At 32.2% G+C, this 20,563-nt stretch overlaps 1 protein-coding gene across 1 annotated transcript in view; it reads left to right on the forward strand.

The window, feature by feature from the left end:
• LOC134721051 (uncharacterized) overlaps positions 1-20,563 on the forward strand; it is a 111,988-nt gene that overhangs the window by 14,169 nt on the left and 77,256 nt on the right. The window contains exons 3-5 of the mRNA XM_063583753.1: positions 325-426; positions 1,708-1,757; positions 4,470-4,527. Of these exons, the coding sequence (XP_063439823.1) occupies positions 325-426; positions 1,708-1,757; positions 4,470-4,527 (210 nt within the window). The remainder of the gene's footprint in view (positions 1-324; positions 427-1,707; positions 1,758-4,469; positions 4,528-20,563) is intronic.

The raw sequence follows: 20,563 nt of genomic DNA on the forward strand, positions 1-20,563 counted from the left end.
GGCTGAAATTGCTAAAAGTTAGTACATTTACAATGATTTATAATCTGTTTAGATCTTCTTTTTTTTTCTTTCGGTTTTTTCATTTGATAGATATTATTGGTACACAAATTCTTGAGCATGTGGCAATGAAGTCAAAACAGCACCACTTATTAAATTATGGATTGATAAATTTTCAAAGTGTTAATTGACAGAAAAATCAGGTTAATAGAACATTAAAGTAGGTGTGAAGCTGCCAAACGTGATAACAAGTAAAGCATAAGCTAAAATTTGACTCTTTTATAACTGTTTATCCGTCTCATAGATACAAATACATATTTGTTTCAGGTGGTTATATACAGAGGTGTGTTATAATACAGCGTGATGATAAAGGATATGGTCTGACAGTTAGGGGAGATAACCCAGTCTATGTAGAATCTGTTAAAGCAGGCAAGTTAAAAAAATAATTTTGCATAATTAAAAAAAGTAAAGTTGTATTTACTGTTCATATGCATTTTGTGTTTTTTGCTGTGCATGTACTGATTTGGCGTCATAGATGGATTCATCATTTTATTCTCTAACGTACCGGTACTTGTTATGAGACCTACATCTCGGTCTCCATATATATGATCACTGAAAATTGATGTCAAATGGCAAATATTTCATACATGTACAGGATGAACACCAAAAATGGGTTCTAGTCAAAGGGTAAATGAACTGACCCAACAGGGTGTGTTAAGATAAAAATCATAATAGATACAATGTCATTCTTGGTCATGTAAGGAGTTCTTTATTTCTATAGATCTGAATATGGTTCTCAAGTGAAAGTATTTGGAGAATATTATAAAAGCTAACTACTGCTGCAGAATATGGTTCCCAAATAATTGTTTTTACAGAATATTAAATGTTCATTTAATTATAGCTAGAAGATTCTTACAGTTAGCCTCTGACACAGTTTGATTTTTTATTCCCTGGATGTAAAATTATTGATCTATTCAAATTAGAATGAATTGCCTCCCTTTGAATGTAGACTTGTAACAAATTGTGTTGCACCTCTAACTTGGCAAACATCAAGGAATTTATATAAAAACAACTTTTATGTAAATGAGATTTTCTTCATGTTATACATTATAAGAGACTACAATGCAAAAGTAAGCCATGTATAATTTAAAAATCAAATAAGGAAAGGTTGATAACTTACATATCACAGACATGTATATTTATAAAACGTGAGTTCATTATTCTGTCATAGGGCAATAAATGAATTACATAATATGGTTAAATCTAAAGGTGTTTTTCAAGTCAGGCATGAATGTGCATCAATACAACAATTTATAATCATTATTAAACAGGTATATCATTTTAGTTTTATATTGTTTGGTTCAGGTGTGGTTCAGAAAATATTGAAATTTATCTTTCCAGTTTTACTTTTAATTAGATAATACTTATAACTGTTGTGTGTCTTTACCCTCATTTAACTGATGAAAAACACCTGTAAACTCATGTCATAAAAAAAAAGTGTATAAATATCTTTCTTGCAACTTGTTTTATAAACTTCCCTAGGCTTATGTCCTGTACTTTAAAGTATTATCTACGTTCTATTTGAACATCACAGGAGTAGTAGTATTGCTGTTAGTTTGATAACACCATTTTGCTCTATATTTTACAAAATATTATAAATTTTGTGACTAATTTATTCAAATGGTAATTAAGATGTTTGTTTATTTACAGATGGGGCTGCTGCAAGAGCTGGGGTTCAACAAGGGGACAGAATTGTTAAGGTTTGTATACATTGGATTTGTTTACCATTTTTGCTTTGTGTCCTGTGGCAAATAGTTGTGCATCGTAATTAAGGACAAGAACAAAAAATGAACACCAATTTGATTTATTTCCAGGCTTATTACAGACTGAATTATTGTAAAATGTTAATATACTTTAGAGACGCAATGAATTCTCATTTCTTTAACAATATAAACCAATGTGAAGGGGATGTGTATGGGATGGAGTTCTAGGTGATTTAGCTATCAACACCAAAGAACTTTGGGGTAGGAACTTTTTCAGGACGTTGGGATCAGGTGTTTTTAAGCTCAGGATTTTGGGATTGATCTTTTCGGGATCTGGGAATTCTTTTTTCAAAGCTTGAGATGTCGGGGATTTAAATTTTTTTTAATTTAGGACTTGGGTTTAATGTTTTTTAAGACCAGATTTCAGGATCAGGTCCCCTCTGACCCCTCCTTACCGAAGTAGAATCTGTTATTGTTGTCTGTTGAGTGTTGGATATTCAGTTTCAGTTATTCAGAAATTTTATTTGCACCTAGAGGACTTGCAAATGAATGTTCACTTTTTTGTATTTTGGGAAGTTTTTACAACTATACTGGTCTAAAGTGAAATCATTACTGTATCTGAGGAATCATTTAGTCATAATTCCTGAAGGAATTAATTTCTGATCAAACTGATCCACCACCCAAATTGCACAACTGTTATATATAATAAATCATTATCAGAAAGTGATTGTTGTTGTTTGGATAACAGTTATCCTTTTCAAATCACATGATAATATTTACAATTAATGATATAAACAACTGTGAAAGATTGATCAAAGATCTCATTGGTTGTTGTTTAGGGGCGTGGTCAGACATGCTCATGCTGCAACAGAAGATAATAGAACTTGACGAATTTATAGAATCATCATGATCATAAACATATCTTGCATTAAAGTTTTAAACAAAAACCTGGATTCATGTCAGATATTTTGTTTTAAGGAATTTAATCTCTGTTTTCCATCGATATCAGTAGCAAGATTTTATGTCCAGTTTTACTCATCAATGTGTTGCTCTAGAAATGGAATAAAAGTTTTACACTATACTCTTGTATGAAGACATACTAGTACAAAGAATATTATTTTATGAGAAAATGTACAGTACTGCAGGTGTTGAGGCAGGTTACACTGTAGTGTATTTGATCAGCCTCTCATCAGATCATTATAACATCTGTGAATTTGAAGTGATTGGCTTCCATTCAACAACTGCAATAAACTGTCAGTTCTGGGTTAATTTTCTCACCTGGTCTGGTTAATTCATTTTCAACTTACATGTAAATCTTTCAAATTTTCTGTTTTGTTTCAGACTTTCAGTAGAACTTGCTGATGAATAGTTCTTCACATTTCACAAAAATTACGAAATATCCTTTACAATTCTTTGTAAGGCAGTTTATTTTTTAGCCAAACTTAAAACTTGGTCAATTAATTTCAATGGAAATGCAGTCAGTTCTTCATAGACCTTTCACCATTTTTGCCCTTTGAATATCAAGCGTATAAATACATTTTTCAAAAACACAAAACTACTTTTTTAAGGTTTTAATTATATGGTAATGATCAACAAATTTAAGGAGGAATAAGCCTTGGCCTCTCTTCTCTGTTAGGTCCACATACTGCATAGCATCAACTTGTGTGAATAAAATAGGCTTGACGTAATAACCACTTCAGTTAGCAGGCCCTAGTGACGCCAAGGCTTGAATTAATAACCACTTCAGTTAGCAGGCCCTAGTGAGCCAAGGCTTGACGTAATAACCACTTCATTTAGCAGGCCCTAGTGAAGCAAAGGCTTGACGTAATAACCACCTCAGTTAGCAGGCCCTAGTAAGACCAAGGCTTGAAGTAATAACAACTTCAGTTAGCAGGCCCTAGTGATCCACGGCTTGAAGTAATAACCACTTCAGTTAGTAGGCCCTAGTGAAGCCAAGGCTTGAAGTAATAACAACTTCAGTAAGCAGGCCCTAGTGAGCCAAGGCTTGAGGTAATAACAACTTCAGTTAGCAGGCCCTTGTGAGCCAAGGCTTGAAGTAATTACCACGTCAGTTAGCAGGCCTTAGTGAAGTTAAGGCTTGAAGTTATAACCACTTCAGTTAGAAGGCCCTAGTGAAGCCAAACATTGGAATAGTAAAGTATGTGACAGTAGGATCAACTCTCATGCCGTCTTCACCATTCCTTAGAAGTGCAGACTTAAAAAAAAGGATGAAAAATTGACAAAAATTATGTGCTTTTCCAAAGATGTTCAACTTTGTTTACAACTGATTATTGGTTTGTCCCATCCTGTCTTCATTCAATGCTATATTATTTTATCATCTCTGTTATAATGTGATCACAGTTTGTAGGGATTGTGATTTAGATATTGTCCTTGTCCAATGATAGAGACTACAGTCATATCTACAAAGTAGATGTTTCTTTTGTGGCTAGCTATTAACCCCTAATCAATTAGGTACTGAGGAAATATTTTGTTATCTTTTAAGGTACAAGAGAGGTATGTGACAAAAGTTGAACGTCTTCCTGTGGAATAAATTACAGTGAATATTTATAGAATGCTTGTCACAGATATATTTTACTGCTTTTAAGGAAAAAACATGCTTCCTTGTACATGTCTGTTCTAAGAACTATTTTATAAATTTTTGGCAAGTGAAGAGTAAATTTTTATTATAACTGACAATTTCTATTTTAGGTGAATGGGACCCTTGTGACAAACTCCAATCATATAGATGTGGTGAAGCTGATTAAATGTAAGTACACAAAATTGTTTTATTTTCAGGAAGTTCGGAAAACAAATTTATTTTAACTTTCTGTGTTTTGAACTATCAAATGAATTGTATTACCAGTGATTGTGTATTAATGCATAATTTATATATAAACAGGTGCAGGTAAGTTTAGTGAAAACAATGATGACCTTGGCAGTGTCTCTGATGAGTTAGCTGTATACTATTTGTCTGTCTAAACTCATCAGGATATTGTTGACTGTCTTGGATGTGAGTAAATCTAACATCTTGACTCCAATTTGACCATTGTGAGTACGATTGATAAACTGTTTAATTTTCTCAAAGGTGAGCAGTGAAAGAATTTCAAAAAGTAGAATCCAGATGATGAACAAAAAACAAGGATGCAGAAAAATTGGAATATAATTATTTGTCTTTTTCATAAGTGAATGTTGATAACTGAATATAGTCAAGCATAAATAGTAAGTTCTCAGATAAAATAAGAAAAACGATAAGGATATGTCAGACACTTCATCCTTGCTGTTTTACAAAAATGATCAAAAGTGAACAAATGTTCCATCCTATTTGAAGAACTTTGGTAGGGGCTGATCCAACCATTTTTAAAAGGGGGTTCCCAACTCGGGATAAAGAGGTGGTTCCAACTTTATGTACCCATTCAAATGAGTTGATCTTTAAAAAAGGGGGGTTCTTATATAAATAAAATAGAACAAACAAAACTTGATATTACCGTGGAAGTACAAAGGTATGTTAGTTTGTAAGTAAATGATCACCTATATAACTCATCCATTACTTTCTTGAATACTGTTGGCATCGTTGAAGCTACAGCAGAAATAATAGAATTGTATTAGAGAAAGATGATGTATAGTTATTAGCCTAATAATTCAAGCAGTACATTTTTAGTGTTAGCTGAAAATCCTATCTGCCAAAATCTGAAGGCCATATCACTTCTTCAATAGTCTATAATTCTTCTGTTTACTCATTTTGGCTCTCCTCTGTGAAAACCACTTTCTGTAGGTGTCCTTCAGGGATAAAGGAAAACAAGGTAGGGAGAAAATGGCAATGAGATGTAACACTTTATTCTTATTCTTGCTTTGACCTTTGCAGTAAATTATTCTTTGATTTCATTGGTTCATTTGATGGTTACTTTAAAGGTTAAGTTAAGGAATACCAATAGTGTTATTCATTTTACTTTGTATGGTATAGGACATCTAAAATAAGAGGTCTTAGTATTTGTTAGGATGTGGCATGAAATGAAAAGAACAGCTATTATTAGAGAGTGGCAGTAGGTAGACTCTTAGGCTTTCATGAACTCATTCATCATCAATGTTGGGGGAAATCTGGCATTTCATAATTTTGCAAACAACATGCAATTAAGCGGTATGGGCTTTGATCATTGTTGAAGGCCATACAGTGACCTATAGTTGTTAATTTCTGTGTTATTTTGATCTCATGTGGAGAGTTGTCTCTTTGACAGTCATACCACAACTTCTTTTTTTGCACCATTTATGGGTATTATGTTTTCTGGTTTATGCATCCGTCCGTCTGTTTGTCTGTCCATCTGTCCCTCTTCAGGTTAAGTTTTTGGTCAAGGTAGTTTTTGTTGAAGTTGAAGTATGTTCAACTTAAAACTTAGTAAACATGTTCCCTATTATATGATCTTTCTAATTTTAATGCCAAATTAGAGATTTTATCCCATTTTAAAAATGGACAATATCAGTTAATTTTGCAGCATAATTTGACCTAGTAGGGTTGAACATTGTAACTATATTTCTTTTTCATTCAAATATTTTCTTGAAGTGAGAAAAGTCTACCAAGTTGCATTGATTGGCAGTATATGAGTGCTAACTGTCTTGCTTTTGATTCATTTATGGCAGGCCTTGTCAGCCAAATGTTTTAATTTAACAGATAAAATTGAGAAAGAAACATTGTCCTATCTTTTACAGAACTGCAATATTAATGATCTGGCCATATAATACCTCTTTTTGTAAAATATCTAAAATTTTGGACGTCCAGATGTCAACTCAGCTCAACTAGGGCAGGGAAAAAAGTATTTAGGGCCATATTGGGGAAAACGATTGGCTGTATAAATCACAAATATAGTAATGATGGCAGATCATCCACAATTGAGTAAAAGATCATTTGTTAATTGTTACATTTACAGATATAGATTAGTCTTTCTATAAATATAGACATTATTTCTTGTACATTCATGGTAAATACTTTGAACAAAACAGGTTAAAATAGTCTCTTGGGTGTATGGATTCTTATTTCGGCTCTAATTTGGCATAGCACATCTCCCAAAGAACATGTGCATCACTGAACATTTAACTGGTATAAATTGATGTTTACCCATAGTCTGTTATTCACTTTACAGGCAGTATTGATGTGTACTGCACTTTGATTGAAGGGATCTTTGGACATAAATCTCTTGATCTATTGCTGAAATATTGATGGATTATTTCAACTAGTATTTTTTTAAAATGTACCAATGAACAATTTATAAAATGAGATGAATTGATAAGAACCTTTTCTACACTAAACAATATGATGAGTTATACAGATACATCTTTTGTCTTCTTTGGATGGATGTGTTTATCTGATATACACACGGTAGAAGCTATATCTCGTGTGATTTATAACGTTGTGTAATAGTGTTTGATCTATAGATGGGCCCTTATGTAATCATTCTGTTAAACCTATTTTACAACTGCATTTAAACTTGAGAAATCTTTTCATCCTTGTAGTTTATGATTTCGATGTCAGCTGTTCAAAAGTAGGGCAGGTTTTAATGTTTGTATATAAAGTTTTCACAGTATAGTTGGGTTAAGTCTGGTGATGTTAGCTCTGGAATCAGGATGCTCAAATCTTTGTGAAATTTATAGAATGTGTAATCAAGATTTAGTTATGTCAAGTGTTATTTTGCAGAAAAGCATTTTTTTTATAACAAAACTTCGAAATATAGTTAATCTTTTACAATTTCTTTATTTTTGCATAAGAAAGCATATGACTGCTTTATCTGTCTATTCTTTTGTTCCTGTTCATCCTTTAGTCCTTCTGTCCACCTGTCCCCCTCTGTCCATATGTTGGTCTGTCCATCCCTCTGATGGTGTGATGGAACCAAATGGTTTGTAACTTTAATTTAATGTTTGCTTTATTGAAATGAAATTTATACACATGAAAGACACAAGCAAGGGGCAAAATTGTATCTTCTTTGGAGTGAATAAGTCAAAGTTCAAGGTTACTAAGAAGTCTAAAAATAGTAATAGGTAAATAAAACCATTGGTTTCCTTGGCTATGTGCCCCTACACATGGTTTCTTAGCCAGGACCAGTGAAACCCCTGTAAAGTAGATGTGCCAAAAGTTTTTTTCTGCATGTTTGGGTCTGTCAAGGAGGAAGTATTTAAAAGGTACATGTAGCATCTACTGACAGTGTCAAATTTTCACTTGTTGGTTTTATAATTGCTGTGCTCTGATTTATATACAATGTAGTACAATAAGCCAATACACATAGATGCCAACCATTACGATTTTTGCATAGTTTTTCCGATTTTGCGATAAAAACTACGCTATTACGGTCAAAGTCGAATAGTTACGGATTACCAATCATCGTCGTTCAATTTTGTAAAACGTGGATTTTTATCATTACTTTTCCGTCCTGGTCCCGTATTTAGAAAACGCCAATATAATGCTTCTGGTTTCTCGGGAGTTATCAACCTATTGTTGAGTAACTAACTGACTTCCGAAAAGACAAACTTGCATTTCCCCCTTTCTCTACCTTTCCTTGACAAAACGAAAATGTTCGAGTCGAGAACATCTGAACAATTAATTAATGGAATACATACTACAGACAACATGTTAAACGACAAATTTTAGTGCACATCACTATGCAACCACTCGTCAGTAATTTTTATGGATAAATGCACGTTTATGAATGATTACTGAAAACATTTCAAAAATACGGAAAATTTGATAGCTTGTTACTGATTGTGTCAAAAGGGGGTTGGCATCTATGCAATACATTAGAAATGAGAACATCTTGGAAATATATATCAGTATAGAAATTAGCCTTGTCACTTTCTTTAAATCAAAGTTGATTTGATTTTCAATGCTTCCATTATGAACTTGAAAGCTTTCCTAAGGTCAACATAAACACCATTGATTTCAGGATTTTAGATCAGTATGTAATTTTATGTCACTTATGTCTAAATGTTACCCAACAAAAAACTTATTGGAAATCCTATTAATTTGTTAATAAAAAGGGATCCTCTTATTCATTTGGAACTCCAAACTATTAATGGTGTCTTTATATGATAGGAAACAAACTAATAACAAACACTATTTGATTGGTATTATAGAAAACATTAGTAATTAAATGTACAATATCAGAAAAACATTGACAAAAACATTTCTAACAATTGGAACATCAGGTGTAATTCTCGTTACCCATCATGCACTAATTGACACAGTGGTGGATCTTGTCTATTGCCAAACTGCAGCAGTAAAAATAAGTTCAATTATTTTCTACTTGGATGTTGTTTAGATGCCAGCTTCCGCTGATTAAAGTCAACTTTTTGTATAAAATGGATTTATAAACAGTTCAATATGGAGTGTAAGTCAGATTTTTTTTTTATCATTTTTGGAAAACTATATATTTGCTGTTTATATATTTAAAGTTCTCTGATTAGGTAATTAATTTGTATGAAATATAATGGGTTTTTTTTGGTTATTTTTCTTGATTCAGCTTCTACATTGTATTATTGCACTTAAAAATAAAAGCTTTAGATATTTAAAATGAATAGAATTCAAATTCTTTATTTGAACAAATGTATCAAGACTTTTTCCCTCAACCTCAAATTTTAAGAAATAGTGGAAAACAGAAAAAAAAAGGAAAAACAAAAGAACAAACATATAGAGAAGTTTCACTGAAGTCAGAATAAATGTATTCTTAGGTTTTGTTTTTAACTATTTATGTGGATTTCCTTGTATTGCTATGTTAACTGAATGAGTTTGAAATAATGTACACAAAAGTATACCCTAATGGTGTATATGTATTGTCTAATAAGATGGATGAGTTTTGGGTTGTTTTGGTAAATACATTTGGATGATGCCAATAATGAATTTAACATCTATTGCACTATGACGTTTGAAGGGGTATATTTTTGTAAAATAATCAGCCATTTTCTCTATCTGTGCCAGTTTGTTTGTATCAATGTTTAATTCCTGGTTTACAAGAATATAACTTTGATCTCTTGTCTTATTCCTGTGACTTACCCTTATGAAACACTTGGTCAATACAGGATGCTTCATGTATCTGGTGATGCCTCATTTTATGAAATTTTTGTCGGTCATGTGTCCATTGACCATGTGTCCATTGACCATGTGTCCATGACCTCAATTAATAAGTGCTGTTCTGCAACTTTAAAAAAAAACCATTTTTGTTTGTGACTGATGTGAATTTCAAACTCATTACAAGTACATTGTAGTAGTATAACTATAGTTGGTATATGGATTCCTTGTAAGATTTACATGTCTGTCAGACAGGGTTCACCTGAGCTTGGCCTTATTTAAGGGATCAGGTTGAAGCTAGATATGTGGCCAAATCCATATCTCAGATACTATAAGATCAACTCTATTTGGTGCATGAAATGATTTTAAGGTGTTTAAGCCTGTTTAGAAGGGTTCATCTGAACATTTCCATGGTTCTTTGTATAATTGTAAAGTTTTCAGCGAGTGCACTCTTGTCTTGACCTATTGTGACAATTGCAAATTTAGTCTAACTTGATTTTGTGTTAATTCTTGGCCTTTATAGTTAGTCATGCTGTATGCCTTTTGCTGATTGTGGAAGGACTAAAGGCAACCTATAGGTGCTAATACCTTTGTTATTTGGTCTCTGGTGGAAAATTGTCTCATTGACATTATCATTTTTGTTGCTTTAAGACCTGTGATGGTTGTTCATAGCATTGCCAGGACTTCAGAAGTTATGGCTTTTAGTTTAAACACATTTATTAAGAGTGGATTGGGAAACCAGTTATTGCAACTTATATTAATCCCTTTTCACTTTGCGAGTACGAGTGCCTCCTTGTAGCGGCATAAGCCTGCTCTTTTTTGAAAACTTCAAGGGTATCTTACATTCAAGAGATATGGCTCTTTCTTTTCAGGGGTCAACCGTTTATTGTCCCCTTCAGACTGACTATCATTGTTTCTTAAGTCCATACTCGCAAATGATGTTCAGGGAGTTGTGGCTTTTATCTTTTATATTTTTATTTTTGCCAGACAGTAAGAATTCAGATTAAAGTAGGTCCGGTAAGGACCGATTTTGGCCTCAAATTTCAGTTTCATCTGACGAAAGATTTTGACCACTTTTTAAACACTTAAGTGTCTATTTCATATGATTCAATTAATTTATGTGCAAGATTTTAACTTATCTAGTCATTAAAAACAATCTGATTCAAGCTCAAATATGAAAAATCTACCAAATATGTGAAAAAAATTACACTTTTCAGATGTTTTTTGTCAAAAACGAAAGTGGCCGCATCCGTGTTCATCCTCAATCTTTACATATGTTATGTATTATCATCAAATACCACTTCAATTCCAATATTTTGGATAAACACAAATGCGGCCACTTTCGTTTTACCCGGAAACCGTCTAAAATTTAACTATAATGCTGGAATTGTGAAGATTTCAGTAATTTAGCACGACTTCATGGTGCTAGTACCCAATATATGTTCGTTGTAATGTCAAAAACAGCCCATATTTGTGTAGCAGAACCATTCTATTATCCAATAACTAAGTAAAAGTTTACATTTTGACAATTTTGTAAAACTGCTATATTTTGGGGTCAAAAAGAGGTCTTACTGGACCTTCTCCTTTCCTTGAAATAAAAAAATACCTTTTTAAAAAGACTGATTTGTCCAATAGTTGAACTTTGGTGTCTTGGAATTCTGGCAAATTACTTAAGATATATAAGGAAGAACATCTTTTACTCAGGTAAAAATCACATGCTTAATTTTAAAAGAACCATACATGATAAACATCACATGCCTCAGTTAAAAGAACCATGCATAATAAGATGGTTTAGAATTCAAATTAAATTTTGACATGCTTGATGAACAGTTATTTTACTACTATTCATGTGCCTTTTTAAAAGCTGTATAATTTTTTCCCTACTATTTAAGAATTTTAAAATGAAAAAGATATGAATTTATTTATAGGTCTGAGTATTTTATTCAGTCTATATCATTTGGTTTCTCGTATCAATGGGGCTCTTAAGGGATTGATAGAAAATTAATATCTTTGATAAAGATGAGAATAAAAAAATATTAAAAGTTTAATTTAATTTTGTTTAGTAGGTCAGTGTATTACTTAAATTTTAATCTTTCAATTGAAGTAAACAGATTATATAGTTGTTTTGAAGACATAGTTTCTCCAGGTAAGAAGGCAAACACCTTTGAAATGTTTTACCTGTATGTGTATTGCATTTGTACAAAATAACATTCTGTGACGAAAAATGATAGATTAAATTTTTTTTTATTATCTCCTGCTTGTTTACAAAAGAAGAGGTAAATATCTAATAGAAATTTACAATTTGAACACATCAAAAACACTTTTGCTTAGTTTTATCATCTATCTTAATTTGAGATAATTATAAATTAACAGGTGCTCTAATTATGTCATATAAATAGGATTTAATGTCTTGTGGGTCAGTGCATGTGCATTTATATGACCTTGTCAATGAAACACAGAGGACTGAACTACTTGTCACTGTCAGTGTTGTCATTTAAATTGTTTATCATTAAAAAAATAACTTTACTTGAACATGCATGCCAAAATATATATACATTAAGTAAAAACATAGAGTTATATTCAGCAAGTCAGTACAACTACATCCAAAAGGTTACCTTTGATAAATAAAAAAAAATAGAAATGAAAATTCACAAGACCAAAAGTTTCAAACACTAATTCAAAATCCTTATGTAATTTTCCAACATTCACAGTGTTCTAAACCCTTACCAGGTTGGGGCCGTAATATTACTGTTGTACCAAAAACACTGTGTTTTGGCTCTAATGGCAGTTCAAACATTTAGAGGTCGTGTAATGCCATTTATTTCGAAGTGTATACATGTGTTTCCTCAATCTTACACTATTTATTTTCATGTTTCTCAGTTTTTATGTTCATTTTGAGCTCAAATACAATTTTCAGAATTGAAATCTTTTAAAATTGTTATTTTGAGAGGTTGGCAGGACCCTTCATGATTTGACACACGAAGTTCTGAGGCCTAAAACTTTTGCAAATAGTGTAAACCCGTGTTTATATAGCTACTGATGGTGTTTATTATTGAAAATCACATTGTCACAGACTATTTCTAGTTGCAAGTCCAATTTAAAATACAAAGGCTTTTTGTACCTGAGGACCAACATTGGGGAAAATTTAAACTTGTGCAGTAAAAAATCAGTAAAATAATAACAAAATATCATGTTTTCTTTTGGTTCTAAAATTGAATAAAAAATGCAGTTATTGCTAAAAAAAATCACCAAAACATGTTTTTGAATGGAGGACAAATTTAATTATTTGTTTGTAGTGTTGAAGGACAAAGTTATCAGACCTTCTTGTCTAGTACTTTGACATGAAATGATTTGTCATTGTATGTTAAAACTTTATACAACTAATTTGTACTTACGAATACATAAAAAACAATAAATGAAAAGAGAGTGTTATGTATGTTTTTTTCTGATGACTTTTATGCAATTTTACGATTTTCTATGAATATTTTTGAGAGAAAGGTAAGCATTGCTTTGCTACTAGTATATACCGTCTTCAAATACAAGATTAGGCATAGGAGTCATAAGTTAATTACCTCATGGAAGCATGATATTATACTTCTGAGTTTATTTGATAGAAAGAATTTTTGCTTTATCCATTTGCACATATTCCTTAGATATGAGAAGATGTGGCATTAGTGCTGATGAGACAACTCTCAATCCAAGTTACATGCATGTTCAGGAAAGTTATTTGCAACAAATGTGAAACCAGTTGTAACAGGACTGACAATGTGAAACCAGAAGACCATGTTTGAGTATGACAATGAAATTATGTCTTTTAATAAGTAAACTGGATTTGAAAAAACAAATAAGAATAGACCAAAAACCATAATGATAAGTAAGTAAGACAGATAGCACCATGATCAAAAAGCACTGAAAGAAACACACAAAACTTAACACTAAAATCATCCTAGGTTCTAAAATTGTGAGTTGAAAACTAGGAATTGATAATCCTTACTTTTTGTGGAAATGAGCTTGTTTTAAGAACTTTAATGTTAATAAACAGAAAAGTGCATTGAAAATTAGTTCATAGACAAATTATGATACTTGGGCATTCTTCATCTTAAAGTATTAAACAATACCTTCAGCTGCAAATACTATAACTCCTAACATCAGTACAACAAAGTATTCCAGTGATCAATACTTTTTTATTGTTGTCCATCTGCTCGATTACTATTGATTTGTTTAGCTGGACAACTTGTTTATTTCTGTTTTACGATATAATTTTGATTAAAATCCCTTTTCAATTAGAACTATGGCAACAATTATATTCCTGTAAACCACATGGTTTGGTTAATTCGTCTGTTTAGAGAAGTTTTGACTAGTTTTCCAGCATTGTATGCATGGTATAATTCATTTATTTGCCATGTTACATGTAGATAAGTCATTCACCCATGCACACATGAGGGCGTTAGCCTGATTGGGACTCTTCAAGCAATTATGTCTAGGAAAAAAAGATAAGTAAAAGAGTATATGCAATTACGTTAATGACATCTTGGTGTAAATAGGTTAAATTGCAATTGTACAATATAACTTGAAGCTCTGACTTCTTTGATTCGTAGACATCTTGTGCATCTTACTTTGTTCTGAAAATAGACAGTTTTAAAGTTATATAAGAAAAGAGATTCTCCTTTATATAATCTGTGTTGAAGACTGAACTATGATAGTTTACTTTTATAAATTGTGACTAGGATGGACAGTTGTCTCATTGGCACTCATACTACACCTTCTTATATCTTATTAGTAACTCTTATTTTCTGCTTCTAATAAAGCAGTCAGTGTTTTGCCTCAGTAAGGTCAAAATCATGCAAGCAAGTGTGATGTAAAAAATTTATGCACTTTAAAAAACTTGAGAACATGTAGTGGGTTTAAAGGTGACTATGTAGTATGGGCTTTGCATATTGTTGAAGGCCGTACAGTGACCTATAGTTGTTACTGTCAGTGTCATTTCGGTCTTTTGTGGATAGTTGTCTCATTGGCAATCATACCGCATCTTCTTTTTTATATATATTACAAAGATTTGAGGGATCATTTTGATTCATAAAACGGTTTTTGTGTGTAGATATCCACCCAGCAATGAATAAAAGTTTCTGACATTGTTCCAATTCCATTCCAAATTTTTGGAAACTGCTGAAGACAAGTCTAAAAATGGTACTTTGAAGGTCTAAAAATGGTACTTCGAAGGGCTAAAAATGGTAATTCAAAGGGCTAAAAAATGGTACTTCAAAGGGCTAAAAATGGTACTTCAAAGGGCTAAAAACACAAGTTTACAATTCAGGGTTTTCATGTCAATTAGAGGAGCTTCTTTCTTTAAAGTGTTTTGTCCAATGGAATAATGACTTTTCATTAGTAAGGGAAAAAAAGAGGAAATTGTCTGCACATCTCAATTGAAGTATATTTAACAAGTTTCCTTGCAATTAAAACATGAAGAAAATGCTTCTAAAAATTTGGCAAAAAGCCTGATCGCTGTCAGAATGAAAACACCCTTTACTGCAAAAGCAATAAAATCGTCAAATTAGAAAATAACAGCTATCATCAAACTTACCTGATGTTTACCCTGAATATCTATAAATAGATAATCTTTTACCTGTAATATACTGTTGAATGTTTACTGTTCCCTTGATTGTTACTGATATTAGGTTAAAAAGAGATAGTTTATTTTATCAAAGTTCAAATATTGACTTGCCTCTCCAATAACAAACCCTATCAAATTTCACCTATCCATAGATTAGGGAAGATATTAGTAAGAAGTTTATACCTCCACTTCCCCTAAGACTGGAACAACAGGTGACAGGTATACTAGTTTGGGAAATTATCTGGGACTTCTTTAGAATTACTCAAGATTGCCCAGTAATCTTTGTAACATAACAGTGAAAATTATTCTTACTTCAAAAGTGGGCAGTGACCATTTGTGGATATTTTTACAGAACCAGTCTATATAAGGTTTGAATGTAAAATATGTGTTATATTTTTGCAATTTGGGTGTGTGTTTTATGTTGTCAATTATGAAAAGTTGAAGGAAATGTACATGTATCATGCAAAGTTCATAAACATGCAAGACTCAGAAATGAAAGATAGGCATGTAAATATGTATAACGCATTAATTGTTATGACCTTATGAATATGACCTTAGAAATCAATTTTTAATTGTACTTATTTACATTTTGACCCAAAATGATAGGAAACAAATATATTAATTGTCATTTTAACAGGAAACAGACAGTTTTTTCCAATTTTTTTTTCAAAAATATTTTCAGAAATGCTTGTCATAAATTCAAGGCGTTAACATGTGGATATGATTGTTTGTTGTATTTATCTTGTATAGTACAGTTTCTATTGTGTGTGTACTGATAGCAGATTGATAATATGGTCAATAACAAGTCAGAAGGTGGTACAAGGGACTAGGTACATAGGAGATTGTACAATTTCATGAAAGAATAAATAAACTACTTTGCTTGGAAATATAAAAATTAACCCACTGACATGGCAGCATTGGCAAATATGTTTCAGCTCAATAATTTGTGCCTTCACTTTATTTATAAAAATGTATTTGTTTGTTTAGTGAGCCATGAATTCTTTATAAGTTATCAAATATATACATTAAACCAAACACATTATAAAAAAATACAAATAAATAAGCTAACTACAGTAAAATCGGTTTGTAAAGGTCACTATGAGAAATAGAAAAAAACTCACTTTATTAGAGAGATGACATTTGAAAAAAGGTTCAAAAAGCAAAGTTATTTCTCCAGTGGGACAAGAAGTGGGTGATCTGCCATTATACAAGTGTATGCTTAAAAGAGGTTGCCATTAAAGCCAGTTTGACTAGTTAGGTCAGTAATAGAAAGTTTTGTTTATTTCCAATGGACTCAGTTTTGTAGTTAAAAACTTGTATGTTTGATGAGATTATAGATCCCCCCTTGAGGACGACCCCCCCTTGAAACCAAATAAGTTAAAGTCTACGTTCTGTTCAAATTGTGACTGTTAAAGTCGAGTTTGTGAGTCCAAAAAACACCCTTGGAAATTTCTGGCTATGGGCCTATCATCATATAGAAGAAGTGATTAACGTGACGGTACCCAAATTGCACCTATTTTGACAGTTTTTTCACCTACGTTTTATTATGATAAAGAAAAAAATATCCAAACTGTGTTTATTTTGAAGCCCTATCCTTCTTTATTGTTTAGGTACACCAATTTATTTTTTAATCCATATTGAGTCATAAAAAATGGGTTTGAATCAACCTCCAAACCTTCCATGATTCTGTAATGAGGAGTACCCAAATTGCATCCATGCTTAAATTCACATCGTCAAAAGTCTAATAACCGAGCTTTTGTTTAATTTCTTCAAATATTTTGAATAATTTGATATTAGTCCATGCTCACTTTTCATATTTTTCGAAATGTATAATCATAACATATTGTATTTGCTAATTTTAAAAGGATGACGTTTTGATGACGTCGCATGGTGACGTTAACGTACATTTTGCTTTTTCAGTAAACAGTCCATCTGTTGATGAATACTGTGAACGTTTTGTGTAAATCTAAATATGTTTACCTATGTTGAAAGACGTGCATAGTATCAAATCATAAAAATACAAATTGTTTAGTCTCTAGGAAATCTTGTAAGAATACCATTGCTATTTTTTCTAAATAGGTGCAATTTGGGTACTCGGTGCAATTTGGGTACCCTTACATTATATGTATTATGGATTTTCCTATGTGAACAGGTTTAGGAAATCAGTAAAGAGGTACAGAGACTGATTGTTTGTTAAGGTTTAGAAATATGTAGTTCATAAATTTATTGCAATATTAAAGTGTCATCTTGTCTCTGCAGTTTATCTGATTCTCAGTAATGTTATTATTTGTAAAGCTCTTGAGAAAGAGCAGTTAAATTATAATGTATACATTTAAGTAAATAATCAATTATATTTAAACATCTGGTTTGAACTGAAATATGTGAATTCACTACAGTATAATTTAGACATAGATTCTTTTTGAATTATTCTTATTTTATATATAGAATTGGTGATAAATTTAAATAGCTTTTTGATAAAACATATCTTCCAATGACAATATAAGATCCTACTCACAAAAGTTATGAACTTTTAGATTTTGAAACTTGGATTATTCAAAACCTTGCCAAAGATATATGGTATATAGACAAATAAGCAATGAGATCAGATGCCTTCTGAGGTAAAATAAATCCTGTAGGGTTATGATTGTGCCTGTATTGGATGTTGAAACAGGCGTTGCGGTCATAAAACTTTTGAGTCAGTTTTTTTGTACTCGTACTCGAAAATCCACCAATCAAAATGCTGGATTTCATGTTTCGAGCATGATTTTTGTGCTCCAACCACTGAGCAAAGTTTAATGACTTCAACCCCAGGGCTCTCGGTCATAAAACTTTACTCAGTACTCTGAGTACAAAATAAGTGCTCGAAACACAAAATCCAGTATTTTGATTGGTTGATTGTTGAGTCTGAGTACAAAATTTGTGCTCGAAAGTTTTATAACCGCAAGGCCAGGTCTTGATTATACTAAGACACCTTTTCAATTGCTATCAATCTTGCATTGTTGTCGCTATAATGTGATGATACAGTGTATAGAAAACACCAATCAACCAATATCTAACATTGAGCATTATCATTTTTCATGGAACCCACTTTATTGAAACAATTCAGGCCCGTAGCCAGGAAGTTCATTGGACTCACAAACTCGACATTAACAGTCACAATTTGAACAGAACATTGACTTTAATAGTCAAATTGAGAATGGAAATGGGGAATGTGTCAAAGAGACAACAACCCGACCAAAATAAAAAAACACAACAGCAGAAGGTCACCAACAGGTCTTCAATGTAGCGAGAAATTCCCGCACCCGGAGGCGTCCTTCAGCTGGCCCCTAAACAAATATATACTAGTTCAGTGATAATGAACGCCATACTAATTTCCAAATTGTACACAAGAAACTAAAATTTAAATAATACAAGACTAACAAAGGCCAGAGGCTCCTGACTTGGGACAGGCGCAAAAATGCGGCGGGGTTAAACATGTTTGTGAGATCTCAACCCTCCCCCTATACCTCTAACCAGTGTAGAAAAGTAAAAGCATAACAATACACACATTAAAATTCAGTTCAAGAGAAGTCCGAGTCTGATGTCAGAAGATGTAACCAAAGAAAATAAACAAAATGACAATAATACATAAATAACAACAGACTACTAGCAGTTAACTGACATGCCAGCTCCAGACTTCAATTAAACTGACTGAAAGATTATGATTTCATCATATGAACATCAGGCACAATCCTTCCCTTAAGGGGTTTAGTATCATACCATCATAACATATATGAGAAGAACATAACCCGTGTCATGCCAACAACTGTTTTTAGAATAAATGTGTTTAGTTCCGACGCAAAGACCTTATCAGTGACTCAATATTAACGCCAAAATATGCAATCTTTAATGACTTGACAACAGTATCGTAATTATATCCCTTCTTAATAAGTCTATTCAACGGTTTTGTAAGTTTATGAGGTGAATACTGACACCTTTGTGCTTTATAAAGAATATTTCCATAAAAAATTGGATGTGAAATACCTGAACGTATAAAAAGTCTGCATGTTGAGCTATATTTACGAATGATGTCTTTATACCGATGATAAAATTTAGTAAATGTTTTGACTAGTTTGTGATATCGAAAACCCTGGTGTAATAATTTTTCAGTAATACATAAATTTCTCTCGTTAAAATCTAAAACATTGTTACATACACGAGCGAATCGTACAAGTTGAGATATATAAACACCGTAAGATGGTGACAAGGGAACGTCACCATCTAAAAACGGATAATTAACGATGGGAAATGAAAAATCATCCCTTTTATCATAAATTTTAGTATTCAGCTTTCCGTTAGTGATATAGATATCAAGATCGAGGAAAGGGCAGTGGTCATTGTTAGTATTAGCTTTATTTAAAGTGAGTTCACCAGGATAAATTTCATTAATATACATACTGAAGTCGTCATTATTGAGAGCCAAAATATCATCCAAATATCTAAAAGTATTATTAAATTTGTTTATCAGATGTTGTTTTGATGGGTCTTTGCTTATTTTTGTCATAAATTGTAACTCGTAACAATACAAAAAGAGGTCCGCAATAAGTGGTGCACAGTTAGTGCTTATTTGTTTTCAAGGGGGGTTTGTCCGAACCCCCCCTGGCTACAACTCTGCAATTGAGCACACATTTACCAACAGTGCTCTACCAAGGGTCCTTATTAGTACTGTGGTACCCTGGTGATAATTGATTTCATGTATAAATACATATTTATTAATGTGGTGCATTAATTTTACGAAAACAATGCTATTTTTAAATGGCATGGTGTTAAATTTTCAAATTATGGGGAAGAAAAGTGACTGATTTAAACAGTTTAAACATGGGTGATTATATTACAGTGAACCTTGTCAATATATTGTAATTTTTGACAAGTTATTATAGATAACACCTGTATAAAAGGTGTGCACTTCCTCAAAAGGGTGGAGACCATATTAGATGAGTAAGATCGGGACAAAAGGCCTACATATGATATATATACATATGACAGTTATAAACATTACACATGATAGTCCAACTATTGTACTCCAGTGAGGCGGATAATTTTAACTTTTAAACTTTAAATGGAAACCCCTAAATAGATATGGGTGGTCAGATTTACAACTTTAATGAT

Source organism: Mytilus trossulus, chromosome 6, assembly GCF_036588685.1.
Source record: "Mytilus trossulus isolate FHL-02 chromosome 6, PNRI_Mtr1.1.1.hap1, whole genome shotgun sequence".
NCBI classification, from domain to species: Eukaryota; Metazoa; Mollusca; class Bivalvia; order Mytilida; family Mytilidae; genus Mytilus; species Mytilus trossulus.